Source organism: Talpa europaea (genome assembly GCF_964194135.1).
Source record: "Talpa europaea genome assembly, chromosome: 11".
Lineage (NCBI taxonomy): Eukaryota > Metazoa > Chordata > Mammalia > Eulipotyphla > Talpidae > Talpa > Talpa europaea.
The window spans coordinates 96,982,004-97,000,009 of record NC_140078.1 but is presented as its reverse complement, the minus strand read 5'-3'; the positions used below and the strand labels follow the sequence as shown (position 1 = coordinate 97,000,009).

The 18,006-nt window shown below is 54.3% G+C and overlaps 1 protein-coding gene across 3 annotated transcripts in view; it reads left to right on the top strand.

Annotated features, from left to right (window-relative positions):
- IQSEC1 (IQ motif and Sec7 domain ArfGEF 1) overlaps window positions 1–18,006 on the top strand; it is a gene marked incomplete at both ends in the record, with an annotated part of 285,659 nt that overhangs the window by 148,461 nt on the left and 119,192 nt on the right. For 2 of the 3 annotated variants that reach the window (XM_084248437.1, XM_084248434.1), the window contains one exon: window positions 6,776–6,820. In XM_084248437.1, the coding sequence (XP_084104563.1) occupies window positions 6,776–6,820 (45 nt within the window). Of the gene's footprint in view, window positions 1–6,775; window positions 6,821–10,375; window positions 10,453–18,006 lie in introns of those variants that run through there. The other variant, XM_084248435.1, reaches the window with a different exon arrangement.

The following is an 18,006-nucleotide window of genomic DNA, read 5'->3' as shown; positions in this document are numbered from 1 at the left end:
TCATCTGTGAAATGGAGGTAAGAAACTCCGGCTCTGCAGGCAGGCTGACTTGAGGATTAAGTGAGCACCTGCCAGCACCTGAAAATACTTGCCAGGGATGAGGTCGAAAACCCACGAAGGACCCTCCAGAAAAGCCAGAGGGATCCCAGCGGGTTTGCTGGAGGCTCCTTTCCCCAAGTAAGGGGGTGCTACCCGGCAGGTCTTGCAGGGCAGGAGCTCTGGGTTTGGAAGGGGTGAGACCTCTCCCTCCCACCCTTGCCTGTGCTGAACCAAGTAAAGCATCTCTCAGCTCCCCACCCGTCAGGGAATCAGGCCTGGAAATGACAGTCTATGGCAGCCAAAGGACACCAGGGCACAGGCTGGCCAGGCCCCCAGTCCCCAGGTGAGGCCTCAGCCCACTCCACTGACCTCGAAAGACCGGTGTGCCTTCGCCAGCTGTCCGGGCCCTAGACCTTAAGGAGAAAGGCCCTGAGGGGCCCCTCAGGGTTGCAGAAGAAACTGGGGTATGCCGCTAGGGTCTTCTCTGTGCCTCTGGGCAGGAGTGCATGGCCAGGTGGACCTTCTTATCTAAGTCAGGCCTTGTTCTTGCAGCAGATGCCTGGCTGGCACTGGGTGGCCAGTAGGGGGAATGAAGGAATCGTCCCAAAGTGGCCTGAGATGCTCGGAGCCCAGAGTTAAGGAACACTTCTCTAAACAAACCTCCACATAGCACATAATGGGAAACTGAGCCCTAGAGAGAAGACTCGCACCAGGCCTCAGCCCAGGGCACTGCCTGGCTGCCCTGAGTTCTTTCTCCACACCTCTGTCAAGAGACTTCACATACACACGCACCCTCCCCAGTACAGGGAGGGGCGACCTCCTGCCAGGCTGCCTGGCAGGATGGAGGGCCGTGGAGGCCAGCCCAGACGAAACCGCTTTGCTGTGCAGAGTGATGGGGCTCCATGCTGCTGGGCAGGGCTATCTGGGTTGCAGAACTAGGACAGGAAACCCAGGGGTGGTGGGCAGGAACCCTCTATGGCCTTCTAAGAGGGAGCCTTCGCGTGGGGACTTGGATACGAGGACTAGACAGCTAGGTGTGAGCCAGGATGGCAGCAACTCGTGTCTGCCTAGGCTACAAGGCCTCTCCAGCTGTCAGCCCCGGGAGCTTCACTGCAGCCTCTAAGGCAGGAAGATCAGCCCCATTCCATGGAGAAGGAAACTGAAGCTGAGGTCCACCAGAACGGGGAGCCCAGTGGGTCTGTGTGACCCCTGTGTGTGACATTGGGCAAACAGCCTCAGGACGAAGGGAAGAAACAACAGGCAGCCTCGCATGGGGGAGTGTTCCTGGGGCCACCTCTTACCTTCTCTGCTTCTCTGTCTCCGGAGCCCAAACAGGAAGGAGGACAACAGGCCACTGGCCAAGGCATACGGGCCGTGGTGAGGGGTGCGGCCCAGACTCGGCCATCTCAATAGGCGCTTTCTTTCTGCAGTCCCGCAGGGAGCCGGAGCACAGACCGGACATGCTGTTACTCACGTGGCCCCGTGTCATGGCTCACGGCTGGTACATGTGGCCTGGCACAGAGTGGGCCTGGGGGTAGAAAGGTCCACTGCCTCCCCCCTTGCCCTTCTTTCTGCCCCAAAAGGAGAAACTTCTGGAGCCCTGAGATCTGCCCAGCAGTCCCACTGCGGCCCGTAGGAGTGTGGGTCCAGCCTCCTGGGTATGCATTCCTGTGTACCCAGAGCAGTAAAAACAGCCCACCCTGTGACCCAGCAATTCCAGGCATCAGTCCTAAAGGAACATCCGTGGCAGGGCACAGAGGCCTTATTGATGAGCTGCTCCCGCAGCCCTGTTTACCAGGGAGACGGGAGAAGGAGCCAAGTCCGCCCATGCCCTCAGGGGTTCCAAGCAGCTTTCAGGGGGTGACGTGGAGGAATGTTTGACAACCTAAAAAAAACACACTGGAGAAAAGTGTCAGGGAGGGATGTGTTTTGCACGTTAGAGAATATTTTTGTGTACTGAAAACATATAAACATCTGGCAACAGGCGCACATTTAGAAGGACCTGGCCAGAAATATCCGCAAATATTAACACTGTTTATTCCCTAGGGAGCTGGAATAGAGGGCAATTTTATTTTCCGTGGTGTGCCCCACTGTTATTTTCTGAAGTTGATATGGTAAATATGTACTACTCATTTAATAAGACGGAGGGGGCAGCATAACCGGGGAGGTATATGTCCTTCCCTACCCCTTTGGGAACTGAGGTAAATTCCGCAGGACCCTGTGGCAGTCTGGGGCCACCTCAACTCAAGCTTCTTCCTGGCACATGTCCTCACCCCAGACAAGAGCTGAGCCACTCCCTGCCTCCAGAGACAGGCTGCTCCAGAAGCAACCAGGGGCTGTGAACTGACTCCCAGGGTGGGCAGGAGAACATGGAGGGACCATGCCCCACAGACCTCCGCAGCCTGCCTCACCCCCATTCTGCCTCACCCCCATTCTGCCACTTCCCGTGGCTCCCCATTCCTTCTCAGGAACAAACAAGCTCATCCTCAGATCTGAGACACAATATCTCAACCTGTCGCAGCCTTGCCCCCCCCCCCCCCACCCCAGGGCATCCAGATATTCCTTCCAGAAAGCACAGTATGCCCAGAATCCGTCCAGCGGCAGATGTGTGCCTGCGTGTGTTTCCGACACCTTTTTGAGCTTGAAAGGCGCTAGGAGATTAGCTGGTTTCTTAGAGACCCGTCTGGGGAACTTTTCAAAACGAAGATGCACATTAACAGACAGGCCGTGGAAGGAGACAGGCAGATGGCAGATAAACACAGGAAATCCTCGTCAGCATCATTAGCTGCCAGGGGAGTGCAGACTGAAGCCCCAGTGTGATCTCCCCTCAGATCCACCACAGCGGCAAACGTCACAAATGGCGGCAACACGAAAGGCAGGGGAGGAAGCAGAGAAACGGGATCACCCACACACCGCGGGAGGGACACCCACACCACCCCCCCCACCCCCCACCCCCCCTTGGCAGCGCCACTGCTCTGGAAGGCTCTTTGGTAGTTTCTTTTCAGAGTAAAAACACATTTACCCTATAACCCTGCCGGTGTATTCTTGGGTCTCCCAGAGAAGTGAAGGCTTGTGTTCACACCAAAACCTGTATGATGAGAATGTTTGTGGCCCTTCTGTTCAAATGACCTCCAAACTGGAGACTGCCCAGATGCCCTTTCAAAGTGAATAGATAGACTGTGGTTCGTCCATGCTGTGAGGTATTATTCAGCCATAAAAAGGAAGGAATGTCAATGGAATAACTTGGATGCACCTCGAGGGAATGCTGTTCAGAGAAAAGGGCAGTCTGAAAGTTGTATATTGTACAGTTCCTCTGGTATAGCATTTTTAAAAATTGATTGAAGTAATGTTGGTTACGACTAGGCATACAGCGTTATGCCTACATTATAATCTGCACCGACTCGAGTTACCATCCGCCATCCTAACGTTCTCAAAGTGACAGAACGACGGAGGCAGGAAACAGCTTGGTGCTTGTGGGGGGCACGGATTGGAGAGGGTAGGCAGGGGCCAGTGCTGGAGCAGCTCTCTGGCTGGGAGCAGCTCTCTGGCTGGGTTGCAGCGCAGGGGAGGGCGGCTTACACCAGGCTACATGCACTCATGCTTGGGGAACTGGTGGGAGCAGAAGGACACCATTGGACTGCCCCAGTGTCGGTTTCCTTATACTCGAGCTGTAAAGATGTCATCTTTGGGGAGAGGTGTGGGGGACCTCCCTGGAGGTTTTATTTTGCAACTTTCTGTGAATCTATGATTACTTCAAAGTGAAAGAGTTAAAGACACAAAACAAGCCAAGGTACAGGAATACACACCCCCTCCCCCGCCCCAGGCTCTGATGTAACTGGTTTGGTTGGATTAGCACCCAGGCCTCCTTATTTCTTAAAACACCCCAGCACCTACTATGCAGCAGGGATGGGAAACCTGACCACTCTGGAGTCTCAGCAGAGGGGCAGCGGGGCAGAGAGGGAAAGGATTGTTCTAAGGCCACACCACTGGGGGAGTTGAAAGGAAAGGACCACCAGCTCCTTTAAGCCCAGGGTCTGGATTTTCTCTGCTGCTCCAGACTGGAGCTGAACCAGGCAGTTTAGGGTTTTGATTTGTTGTGAGTTTTTACTGGAATACAGTGTCTGGCTTATTGAATTTTTATTAACTGGTATAATCCAGTTTTTATTACTGGTATAATCATCCAATAGATGACCAGCCCCGCCCCACCCCAGGAGTCCCCTTGTGTCCCCCAGGGGACCCTCTCCTGACTTCTTACAGCACAGAGCAGTTTTTCCTGTTCTTGAACTTTGTGTAAATGGTTGCCATAGTTTAGAAGCTGTGCCAGGGAGAGGGACTAGTGCAGCCAGTATTTTCTGAAGGAAAAGGAAGTGGCCTCCCTAGGAGCCCCATAAAGTAGGACTGGGGGTGGGGGAAGCCTTCCCAAGGGCAGATTCAGAAAAAGGACTGTCCCTAAGTTGCTTCATCCAGGGTGGCTAGAACAGGCTGTTTGTTCCCCAAGCCCAAGCCAGAGGAGCAGCTGGAGCCCTGCCCAGCTCTATGCCCACAAGCTTGGTCCAGGTCCCCCAAAGATTCCAGGGCCCTGGACAGGGAGAGGTGAAACAGCTCCACAGGCATGAACAGAGCTCTGGACTTGGGACTGACAAACCAGACAAGTCCCGGCACCCCTCCCAGTCCTGGTCACCAGTTACATAGCATGAGTCTAAACGACGATTTTATATATGTGAGTAAACCAGATATCTGCTAGCACCGAATTGAAGTGTTAATATGACCCATTCACATTTTATTTTCTGTTGGTATGGTGCGGTAATATGATATGTGTGTACTATAACATCCTGATCTTTTGAATCCTAGATTAGTCATAACTAGTATTTATGGAATATTGTCACTGTGCCTGGCACTCTTTTAACTCATTAACCTATTCAGTCTTCCCAAAATAATACAGATGAGGACACTAAACTGAGGCACAGAGAGGTTCATTAACTTGCCCAAGACCGCACAGCTCAGACATGGCAAAGCTGGGATCTGAACCCTGGTCTTCTTGGTTTTGGAACTCAGGTCATAACCTTTAAGTTCTACTACTTCAATAGCTGCTATTATATGTATTAATAGTAATAATAGCTGTGTCCGAATCTCAAATCTGCATGTGCTGGTACTGTTACAGGGCAGCCTAACAGTACCATCTGGTTTACAAAGCACTTTTTCTCTGTGGGCAGTATCTCATCTTTCCTCCCAACCTCCATGTGTGATGGAGTTGTTCTCACCATCCCATGTTCCCCATGAGGCCACCGAAGCTTAGAGGGGTTCTGTCATGTTCTGGGCTAGTATTGGGGTTTGCACCTAGGAGGTTGGTTCTAAATCCAGGTGTGCTGGACTGGGGCCCTCTCCAGCGGGCTGTACACCCTCACTTGGCCTCTCGTGCTGGCCAGCAGGCTGAGTAGCTCAGGAAGGTGGGAGAGAGGACAGTCCTCAGTCTGTGGCTGACTCACCACACGGACCCCCAGGGAGCACAGCACAGAGAGAGTCCTGACTGGGTTTTTTGGGGAGCCAGCAAGGCACAAGGAGGGGTTACTGACAAGGGGTTCGGGCCACCAGGGAATCCATGAGTGGACAGAGATGTGGATGGGGAGGAGTAGAAAGCCTAGGCAGGGGCTGGCCCCTGCCTTAGGGTTTTGGCTGGGCCATGGCAGGCCAGGCTGGCCCTGTGTGACTACCAGGCCCCTTCCATCCAGTGAAGGCAGGTCGCACACAACTCCTAGTCCCCATCTTCACGTGTATGTTTGGTAATGGCCCTGTCTGGTTGGCAGATATCATGCACCCTTTGCAGTCTTGGCTCCATGAGTCACAGTGTCACCATCCCTTTGTCACGGGCTGTGTTAACACCAGTGCCTGGCATGTAAGAAGTGCTCCAGAAATATTCACTGTTATTAGGGAAATGGGGAGAGAAAAGGAAGGAAGGAAAGGAGGGGAAGGAAAGGTGGAGGGAAGAAAAATATCTGCCTGGAGGAACAAGGTAGGCAAAGAAGGCTGCACAATGGTGCTGACATTTGAGCAGGGTTTTGTAGGATGAATAGGAGTTTGCTGCAGGATAAAGAGGCAGGGAATTGTGTCTCTGGATTGGTATTGCAAGTACAGGGCACCCCTGGGCTACACTCTCAGCATTTGCAAAAAAAAAAAGCAGGAGGTGTGAATTCCTTATACTTTATGAGAGTCATGCAAGGGTTGGATGAGGAAGTGTTTGGAAAAAGCCCCTGGCATGAGATGGACTCTCTGAAGTAGCCAGGGGGTAGAGGCAGCAGCCAGCTTGTGTGTGCATGGGAAGGGGCTGTCTGTAGCCAGCGTGCCTATGGGTAGAGCTACAAGCTGGCAGACCCAGGCCCCAGTTGGATCCAGGCCGCTCCCCAGGGTAGATCCATGAGTGTGACTGAGACAATCCTCCGGCTGCGACGCTCCCTGTGGGAGCTCAAACAGGAACTGGACTTGACACTGCCAAGCGCCCCTGTGCCTGAGCCCCCTGAACTGGCGTGTGGGGTAGTGATGGGGCAACTTCTCAGCTAACCCATAGGAGGGAAAGAAAGCACATGGTTTCTTGCATGTGGGATCCGAACACTTCCCCCAAAGCAGCCCACCTATGCCAGGGCCTGCTCCTGTCACCCCGTGTGGCCTGAGCTGGCTGCCAGGGAGGTTTGTTGTGTGTGTGGGGTCATCGGTAACCCTGTCTCACTTTTTACCATCCCAGGAGCTCCCTGGAGACCGGAAGCAGCCTCTCCACTGACCGATACAGGTACTGTCCTTCCTCTACTCCTGGCTCCCCAGGGCCCACTGGGCCTACTCTTCCCATCAGTACCAAGAGGACATCAAGGGAAATTAGCCCCACTATCCGGCCCTAAAGATCCCCCAGGGACCAGAGGGACTGCTGAACGTCCTTGAGAATAAGTCCAGCTGGGAGTGGTCCCCACAAAAGCCAGAGCTCAGCTGAAAACCAGGCCTCAGCTAATGGTCTCCCAAAGAACCAGGGTGCAGACAAAGTTTCTATGGGATTCAAAATTGGTCAGTCTGAGGGCTGGCTCACAGCCAGCAGTTCCCACAAGGACGGAAGCTGTCATCTGAGTGAGGAACCAATGGTTTCTGTTGCTTTCAGACCGCGCTTGGTGGGGGTGGGGAGTGTCTGAAGTTCTCTGCATCCGAGTGTCGTGTGTCTTGGTGTTTCCATAAACTGTCTTCAGGGAATGCATTCTGTGTCTTCACAAGAAAGGGCTGCAGGCTGCAGCATGGAGGAGAGGGCCAGGACGGAAATCAGCCACCTCTGCTCACAGTCCAGTGAAAGACGAGTGCGGGCAGCTGGTCCTGGGGTGGGTTTGGCACCGGGGACCGTGTGCGGTGTGGCCATATGTCTTGGGGAGGAGGGGGCGTCCGCAGTGCATTGCACAGGTGACCGGTTGGCTGGTCCCCTCTTTGGGGTTGGGAGAGGAGCCCTCCCAGCAAAGGTCACATTGTGAGGACCTGGGAAGGGTAGATACAGCTGGAGCATGGACAACAGGGATGGGTGAGCTGGAAGGTCAGACCAGGGCTGAGTTCTGCCGAGAGCGCCAGCGGGAGGCTTGCAGGGCGGTGAGGCCTGGCCCAGAGACTCCTGAGGGCCCAGGGCCCAGGAATAGGTGTGAGGGGGTGAGGGGCAATGGCCGCTAGGCTGAGGTGAGATTGTCCTAGCAGTCTGGGATCAGCCAATTCAAAGGTCCCGAGGCGGAGCATGCTGGACATATTGGAGTAGCAGAGGCCGGTGCTGAGCGGGATCTGGCCCCACGCCTGACTCTTGACCTCATCTTCAGAGCCCCGTTCCATGTTCCCAATTCACAAATAAGGAAAACTGAGGTCCTGAGACTAGACAGTCAGTGCCAGCCCAGGACTAGCTCCAGAGCTCCCACGACACCCCCACGGCCAGGGGGGCACCTGGCCTCTGTACCCTTTCTCCACTGCCGTGGCACCGGCTTTGCTGCTTTGTGGGAGCCCCTGAGAAACCCAGCTCCAGTGGAGGAGGTGCCTTTCGACAGGACTGGTCCCACGGAGGTTCTAGATGCCCCGCGCACAGCCTGGGAATCCAGAAACAAAGGTCCCAGCCAGTAATTGCCTCCTTTCAAAGGCACAGCCGGCTTCCTCTGCCATGGGGCAGCGTGAGAGGGAAGCTAATGACCTTGTCTAGGGGGAGGGGCGGCCGGCACTCCAGGGCCAGCACTACCTGGCGTGCAGGCTCATCCCCGGCAGATGGCTGCTGCCACTCTCCTTCCCACCTGCCTGGGACATCAGCCCAGCCACCCAGGGGCTCATCTCACCCAGCCTGGGGGGGGTGGGCGTTGCCCATTATGGAGGCGGGGAGAGGGGCCCTATGTCCAGCCTGGTCCATCCTAATGACATGAGCTCCGCATTCCCCATTTGGACAGTGGGTGGCTTGCACTGAGCCATGCACGCTGGGATATTTCCAAAGGAAAGTGCTCTCCAGAGTAAGCTTTCTCACCCAAGTGACTTTGGAGCCAGGTCATTCGTTAAGGTGGGGGCCTGTCCTGGACCCTATCAGATTTGTGGCTGCCAGTGAATGTCACTAGATACCAGTCACTGCCCTCCCCAGTTGTGACAGCCCCACTTTCTCCAGACATTGCCAGATGTCCCCTGAGTGCTCCCCACCCCCACGCCCCCATTGGGACCCAATGGTTTAGAAGCCACATGCTTGCCAATGACAGATGAGCAGATGCCCTCCTGGGATGGGGGAATCAGACCCCTGGTTCCACACCAGCCCTTGTAAGCCGGGCAGCTTGGCAGAGCCCAGCCCTTGCAACCCCAGCTCTGGCCTGAGGCGGCTGTGCCCTGGGCAGCCTCCCTCACACAGGGATAGGTCTTTCCTGTCTCCTCATCTCTGGTTGGGGGTGGGAAGTGGGGATATCAAGGCTTCCTTAAGAGGATACCACTGTTTTGAAAATGATGTTGGGCAGACGAACTCCAACTGTCAGAGCGATGAGTGTGGGGTGCTTAGGAGGCTGCTTTGTGCTTTAAGAACCTTCCATCCATGAGAGATCCCTGCAGGGGCACGGCCAGAAGAGGCAGCTCTGTGCAGCAGCGGGGGACAGAGAGGCAGTAAACAGGCCAACCAACAAGGTCGTTTCAGAGGTGGGCGATTCAGACAGGTGGGGAGAGAAAGGGCATTCTGGTGGGGAAAGGCTCTAAGGGGGTATCTGAGGAGTCCTGGGCTTGGGTGTCTGGAGCCTCAGAGCAGTCAGCCTGTCAGTAGGTGCCGGGTTGGACGGAGGCCCGCAGTCGCTTAGGAGTTCGGCCTTTATTCTAAGAGCAGTGGGAGGCTGCAAGAGGGTGGGGGCAGAACGGGACTCCGAGGTCCCTGCCACCACTGGCATAGGGCATGGGCCTCAGGGCAGGACCAGAGACAGGGACCCTCCAGGAGGAGTGCAGGGGAGAAAGAGTCTCTCAGGGCACCCTGTCCCTGCTCAACAATGCTCCTGCATGGCCACAGCCCCTCAGCCCAGCCGCTCCCCTACCCACCCCCCTCCTCTCTAGAGACAGGAGTCCTCTCCTGGCAGCCAATGAGCGGCTGTCATTTCACTTCCATTTTAGATTTTATCAATGTGTCCCTGTCGCCCTGGCAACCGCGCTGGGCGGCCCTGTCAGTCTTTCTGCCTCTGCCTTTCAGAGCTGAGCTGCTCCCACCCACACCATGTGGCTACGTGGTGAGTTTTCACTCTCGCAGGCCAAACTGGGATTCCACCGAACGTAATTGAACTGGCAAATGAGGCCAGTGTTTGTCTGTCATCTCGCCCGCCCCCTCCCTGCTGGTGCAACCCCACCCCTAGTCCTCCCAGCCTCAGCCACTCCAGGCCGGGCCGGCAGCTGGACAACTGCCTGGCCAGGTGCCGGCGAGGCCACCCGGCGCCCCAGGACCTGGTTGGAAGAAAGAGTTCGCAGCGGCCTGCAGGAGTCCCAGCATCCTGGCCCCCCACGATGCTGGACCAGGGGCCCCCACCACTCAGCACAATCCGGGCTGCCTCAGTTTGCCCGGGGGACCCCCAAGAAGCGCCAGCCGCCAGAAACAGCAGCAGTCTGAGGCTGCCTGGGCGAGCCGCATGAACGAGTTGCTAGGCTTTTGTGTGCGCTGCTCTTTGTATTGGAGGCGTGTGCTCGGAGCTGGCAGAGCAGGGCTGGGCCATGTGAGTGGGGGCCTCCGTGGCAGGCAGGGACCAAGGCGGGCCGGAGCGACTAGTTCCCCAACTCCCACCAGCCTCCCTCTAAGTCTCCGTGGAGGTGCCGCGGTGGTCTGAACAGAAACTGAGAGGCGAAAATGCTCAAGTTCAAGGCCTTTTGCCTGGATTACTGGCAGTTCCTGTGCCTGCAGCCGCTGCATGGAGTCTATAAAAGGTATGTCGGCCCTCTGGGGGCATCTCTGCTGCTAGGGTACTGGGGCAGTGGGGAAGTTCCCCCAAACCTGCCAACTCAGGGGGACCCTCATCTGGACACAGGCCCCGCCACTCGCCAAGAACAGCTGTGGCATTTTCTGTTGGTCAGTTTTCAACTCAGCTTAATTGTATTCTCCTTTCCCTCCAGCCCTGACATTGGTGGGATTTCTGAAAGAAGTGGTTGCCCCAGTGTCTGTGGCCAAGCGCCGTGTTTCATTGTTCCATGCTGGGATCAGTCCTGGAAGGGACCTGCTCAGATCTGCGCCGCAGGAGGGTGGCGCGTGTGTCCAGAGGTCTGCTCCTGACCCTGTCACACTGCACCCCCTCCACCTGAGTGGGTGCTCATGTGCCTAACAGACTTGCCTGCCTTCCACCCCAGGCAGGGATTGGAGACTTATTTGGGGAGACAAGAGAGTGAGGTCCCTGGTCTGGAGGTCAGGAGGCCAGAGTTCAAGTTCCGTCCCTCGCTGGGTGATTTGGAGCAAGTCGCTTTCCCTCTCTGAGCCACTGTTTTGCCACCTTTAGGGATTTCGACCTGATGATATATAGTGCTGTTTGGAGACGGCTCCCTAGAACGGTGCAGGCTACGGACCCTGCAAGCCTGAATATTAATACACTGGACTGTATCTTCCATGTGTGTCTGTCTGCGCACACACCTTGACAGAGAAATGCCCCTGCAGGCCAGCAGAAAGGGCACTGTGGCTGACTCTGTGGTCACCTCAATAGCATGTAATTAAAGACCTGGGAGGAGAGACTTAGAATACCGGCTATTCTGAGGGAATTAGTTTTTCCCGATTTCACACTCTGTGAAGTCGGCGGCTATTAGCAGCGAGGGGTTCTGGGAAAGTGTGGGAGCTTTTCTTTTCTCTGCCAGTAGCTTTTTCTAAAGGAGGCGGCCGCGGAGGGTCTCACGCCAGCCTCAGAAAGGAAGTCCCCGCTCTTGGGTGGGTGCCAGGAGAGAGGATCGTTTTGCATCTGATTAGCACAGCCACGTTGGTTTGGAGCAGGCCTCCTCACCCCACCATGGGGGACGAGCCTTTCCTTCCCATCCAAGAGTTTGTTATAGCCTTGGGCACCTGGCATTTTCTGGGCACCTGGAATTTTCTGGCTTTCCATTATTGTCTGCCATGTGTGGAGTACTGTGGGTTTGTGGAAGCCTCTGAGCCCCACCTTTGAGCAGGTGAGCAGAAACCCAAAAGCAGGAGTCCAAGTAAGAGTGTCTGCATGATTTGGACCCCAGTTTACTTGTCCCAAGATGAATCTCTCTCAAGCACTCTACAACTCGGGCCACTCGGCACCCAGGGCCCCTGGTCAGGCAGTGATGGAAGAGGGATGTTCCCCCCACCCCAAGGCCTTAGTGAAACTAGGGGGGATGGTGGTCAGAACCTTGATGGAGGAGCATGACTGGGAATGGGGACTTCATGGAGGTGACGGTTCTGTGGGCGGCAAGGTATCTGGAGGAGTTGGCTGGGCCAGGAAGGGGGTTTGGGAGTTCTAGGCTATTGACTAGGCTGGGAAGGGTAGGGATGGGAAAAAACCCAGAGGCTTTCAAAGGGCAGGGGTCTTTAGGTAGTCACAAGAGACCATGGTGCTAGAGGGGGGGCAGGGGGGTGCTCCAGAATGGGAGCCAGGACCAGGAGCTGGGCTTTGCACTGCCATGGGGAGCCATGGAGGGTTTAAGGGAGGGTTTTAGGGAAGGAGTGGCTAGCCAGGAGTCATCATGTGAGAGGCCTGGCTCAGCTTCCAGGAGAAACCAGTGAAAGCCCCCTTCATCACAGTCTACTGTAAGGGGGCTCATTTTCAGAGAGTGCTCTTTTCTCAAATCCTGACTATGGCCCAAGGATAAGTGGGACTCCCAAAGAACTCCCTGAGTACACAGAGAAGGAGATGCCCTAACAAACCACAGAAGCCAGGGGTGGGAATAAGCAGGCAGTACAAGAATACCAGCAGCATGAGGGAGACCCTCCAGGAGAAATCAAAGAAGACTTCCCACAGGAGGTGGCCAGGCCTCTATGTAGCAGTGGGATTTTTCCAGACAGGGATGGGCACTCACTGTAGGTGGTGAGCACAGCATGAACAAACACAGGGAAGTAGGACCAACCCTCACTTGATTTCAGAAATGGTCAAAGGTGAGGATGAGGTGCCAGATACATGTCAGGGCAACACTAACGCCGAGGGCCTTTGAGCGCTGGCTCCATGTGAGGCACCATCTAAGCCCCGCCTCTGCAGCAACCCCCTGCAGCTGGAGACATGGTCATCCCACTTCCCAGGTGTAGAAGTCAAAGCACATCGCTTGCCCAGAGCCACGTGGCCTGTCAGTGGGACCTCGGGACTTTTCAAGGCTGTCACAAAGCAGGGGCCACACACAGACGGCTGAGGGGCTCTGACTGTACCCCAGCAAATAAGATGCTCAGGCCTCGGGTCAGTCCTTTCCATCCATTAGTGTCCGTATATAGTGGCACATGCACATCAGCCAGGTGGATAAGAACTGGACTTTATGGCCAGACCTCATCCAGGCGGGTACTTACAAGGTCACTTCTCCTCCAAGCAGGAGCTCCCTTGTGCAGTGGCGCAGGGATCTAAGCCCACCTCTCATACTTATGCGGGCCTGACAGGGTCAATGTCAGGGGAGCACTTAGTAGGGGCTTGGGGGATGGTGGATTTCCTCCAACAGAAAGGTCTTGCGAACAGAACCTCAGGGCTTATTCTAATGCCATAGTCCGTTGTTTAAACAGCGACCCAAAACTTAGGAGTATGAAAAGGGTGTTTTGTAGACAATGCATAATTAACCACTTCTAAACACAGGGTGTGCCAGACTCCCTTGAAGCTGTTAATTATTCTTCATTAGTGATCTTAAATTAATGTAAAATAATCCTGGAACCCTGCCAGGGGCTGAGGCTGGGGGAGGAGTGGCGCTTGGAAGAGAGAAACAAAACAGGAGAAATGCTTCCAGAGCACCTCTGTACTCTCCTTGGCAGGTGGCCCTTCAGCCACCTTCAGCTTTGACCCAAGGTCGTTGTTGGAGGACACAGCCCTCTCCCCAGCCCCCAGAGCCTGACAGACCAAGGGGACACTGTTAATGAAATAGTTTGGGTGCAAAGAAAATACAGAGTAGTATAACCATCACCAGGCTTCAGAAAGAAACTGTTACCAAGTGGCAGATGGCCCCATGACCCTCCCTCCAGCCCATGCCACTCCTGTCTCCCCAGAGCTGAACCTAAGCAGTGTCCCCCCCCAGTGTCCTGGGGGGTATTCCCATGCACAGTTGTATAACTCTGCTGACACAAAAGGTTGTTTTACATGTTTTTAAATTTTAGAGAAATGATACCTTATTCCACATTTTGCTTTTTTTTTTTTAGATTTATTCATTTACACAAGAACCGGGGTACAGACCAGATGTGTGGGAGGGTGAGAGGATTCACCAGAGACAGAGTGGGGAACAGAACAGGCAGACTGACGAAATACATTGCTGAGGGGAGCAGCGGGTGAGACAGCAGAGGTCTGCCGCGCCATGTGGGACCCTCGCTGGTCGGCAGGGATTGAACCAGCGCTGCAGAGGCTGCCGACAGCTTCACAGCACTGTGATCAACCGCCTGCCCCACCATGGGAGACCCCACATTTTGCTTTTTAAAATTTTTTTTTATTTTTATTTATTTATTTTATTTATTTATACAAGCACTGGGTACAGTCAGAAGCGCGGAAGGGTGAGAGAATTCACCAGAGCCAGAGCGGGGAGCAGAGCAGGCAGAAGGACCGAAGCACACTGCTGAGGGGAGCAGCGGGCGGCAGGAGAGGTCTGCGCGCCATGCGGGACCCTCCTCTGGTGGCCGGGGAGCAGCCGGGGATCGAACCGGTGCCGCAGAGGCTGCGGGCAGCTTCACAACCCAGCGCTCAACTGCTGCGCCACAGGGGAGGCCCCATTTTGCTTTTTAAAAATTGCTTGTAGTGAGTGCACAGAAGATCGACCATCTTTCAGTATCCAGTTTAGTGGTATATTGTGTAAACAACATCAACATCTCCAGAAATTGTCATCTTCCCAAACTGCAGCTGTTCCCATGAAGCACTAACTCTCCATTTCCCTTTCCCCAAGCCCCAGGTGACCTCCGTTCTACTTTCTGTCTCTGCAAATTTGACTATTTTGGGTGCCTCATGTCAGTGGAATCATATGTATTTGTCCTTCGTGACTGCTGTTTCACTTAGCCCGATGTCCTCAAGTCTCATCAATGTCACAGCATGAATCAGGATTTTCTTCCTTTTTAAAGACTGACTAGTATTCCATTGTATGTGTATGTCCCATTTTGTTTGTTCATTCATGCATCAATAGACATGTGGGTGGCTTCCACTTTTGGACTATCATGAAGAATGCTGTTATCAGCATGGGTGTGCAAATATCTCTTCAAGAAGCAGCTTGCTTTTTTTCAGTTACCGTTTTATTGATGTGTCATCCATGTTGCTCTGTACAGTCAAGCATCATCACCTAACAAAGTTTCAGTCAATGACAGTCTGCACGTATGATGGTGGTCCCAGTAAGCTACACTGTATAGTGTAAGGGAGTAGGCTAGACCCTCTCTAGGGTTGGCTAACTATACTCTGTTACATTCACACAATGACAAAACTGTCTAACAACACAATTCTCAGACGGTAGCCCCCTCGTTAAGCGTCATATGACAGTGTAGTCCTCATCCATTCATTTTCATTGGTATATAGTATTCTTGGGTTGCTTGGTGCACATGCCCTAATTTAAATACCAGCCCTGCTGTTGGTGTGCCTTTAGATGATTTCCCGTCTGTTGCTATTACAGGCAGGGCTACAGGAAGACTTGTGCGCTTGTGTGGAGTGGGGTTGTACCAAGTTGGTATACAAGTATCTTTAACTTTGCTGGGCCTTGTAACATTGCTTTCTGAAGTGACTATAGTCCTGGGTATCCTCACCAGCAGAGGGTGAGAGTCCTCATGTCTCTAGATTCTTGCCAACACTTGGTGTTAAAAAGCCAGATGATATTTTTAAAGTGAAAAAGGATAGAAAGAGAGAGAGGTTAAGAGAAGACTAAATTGTGTGGGAGTCACCCACACCTCTGCTCGGCCCCAGGCATCCCCAAGTGGAGGAGGATACACGATGTGCCTTTCCCTCCGGATGTGTGTTGTTCCAGGCCCTCTGCAATATGGGATTTCCAAGGGTGACTAACGCTGTGTATTCTCTCGCCCCTCAATCTGACTTCTCACCTCCGAGCGTGCTGTTGGCGGCCGCTGTCTGCTTTCACAAGTAGGACAGTTCAGAGTGTGCTGTCAACTCACTTCCTGATGGGCAGGTTTCCCTGACCATGTCTGTTGGAAAAGACGAGATGAGGTGTATCTATAACACAGTGTAAAGAAACTCACTTTGGAGAGAATCCCCCAAACCATAGCCACAGCCACATGGCAGTAGACAGTCAAATAGCAGTGGACAGTAAGATGGCAGTGGACTGTCACATGGCAGTGGACTGACTGCTCAAGCCAGCAGCCCAGGAAGCAGTCCAGGCAGCACTTGAGGGGCTAGTCAGGGGCTACAAGGTCACCCCAGCAAGGCTCAGAAGCCCCAGGCCTCAGTTATCTACTGGAAGCTCAGTTGGGCAGGGCGGGGCTTGGCAGAGTGCACCCCAGAGACATTGTCTCTGGATGAAGCTCTGAAGCCAGGCCAGCCCCAATGATGATAACAATTGCCATTATCGCTCCCTGTATCCAGTGTTTCTGTATGCTGAGTGCCTCGCGTGCGCTGTCTCCACATCCTGAGCCTCACAGCAGCCTTGTTCAAGAGATACTGTTCTGTTTCCTCATATTCCAGACAAGGAAACAGAGACCCAGAGAGGGTGAGTGACCGGCCTACGGTCACAGAATGTGGCTGCTGCAGCCCCCGCGGCTGCCCTGCTTCGCTCATTAACCACACACTTGAGTGTTGACTCTGCGAGCCTGTTGTGGCTGTCTGACAACTGACCCTGCCTCTTGGCTGTAAACAGGGCCAGTGCTGGCTGTTCCCGTGCTCTGCAGTTTGGGTGGGGCCCATTCTGCTTCGGATGGAGCCTCTTGAAGACCCGTGCGGGGATCCCTCAGTCACCCGCCCACTCACCGCATGGCTGCCCGGGCCTCCCACATGGCCGGCCTCCCAGAGCAGGCACTTGAGAGGAGGAGCCAGGTGCAGGGCACTCCGCCTTTTGCAGGAGTTATGCAGCAGCAGCCGTTGTATCCTATTATTGGGATATCACAAAGTCGGGGCCGGGGTTGGGGGGGTGGTGCTCAGACCTCCACGGTTCAACCCCACCAAGCACTGTGCTGTCGAGGAGGCCCATCCCCAGTGACACGGGAGGGCTGTTAGGAAGGAGACTGTGCTGGGTACCAAGTGCCCTGCATTCCTCGTGAGCACATCCTCCCGGCCCAGACACTGCTGCTGGCCCGGAGTGAGGTGGAGGGAAGCTGTGACGCCAGAAGGTTCCGTTTGACCAGTGTCCGGAACCTGAGATACTTGCTGTCAGCCGAATAATCAGCACAATTAAGAAGCAAGTAGCTAGAGCCAAACCTGGCCCCAGATTAGAGGAACTGATGTCCTTGAGTGGAACAAGGCTGCTTCCTCCTCCAGCGTGACCTTGCTCGGATGCCAGCACATCCAGACAGAGCACTGAGAGGAGGCGCTACAGCCGGTAGGCTCCGGGGCTCCATTCCTTTGAGTATGACTGCTCCTGGCAGCCTTCTATGCCCTGGGGACCAGAGGCTGGGGGAGAAGATCATGGCGACCTTATTGAGAACATTCTTGCTGGGATGAGACCTTGCTGGGCTCTCCCCACCACATGCATCCTGCCTTCAGTAATTGCTAGATTTAGATTAATTTGTGTTAATGAGAATAAATCATACTCTGCCCCTCGGCCATGTCTTGGCAGCCACGGATGGACAGGCCAGCCCACCTAGGGACAGTCATGCCAACCCAAGGGGCTTCCAGTGCCCAGGCAACTCAGAGGAGGAAAGAGCTGGGGCCAAATGCTTGTGATCTGAGTCCCTCCTGCTGTCAGGGCCTGTTATGGGGTGAACTGTGTCCTCCCCTCCCCCAATTTATGTTAAGGTCCTAACCCTCTACCCCTAGAATGTAACTCTGTTTGGAGACAGGGCCTTTAATGAGGCAGTTAAAGTGAAATTAGTTCACTAGCAGCACCCTAATCCAATGGGATTGGTGTCCTTATGAAAAGGAGAGAGTAAGACATAGATACCCACAGAGGGAAGCTCCCCAGGAGGGTTCATTTTATGTGTGAACTTCACTAGGTCACAAAGTAGCCAGATATTTTTCTGCATGTGTCTGTGAGGGTGTTTCTGGGTGAGATTAACGTTCGAATCAGACTGAAGGAAGCAGATTGCCCTGCCATGTGGGTGGGCCTCATCCAATCAGTATAAGGCTTGAGTAGAACAAAAGACTGAGTAGAGACAGCTGGGATCAGTTTTTTTCCTGCTTTTGGGCTCAGACTGAACCACCAGCAATTCCTGGCCGCACCTTTAGC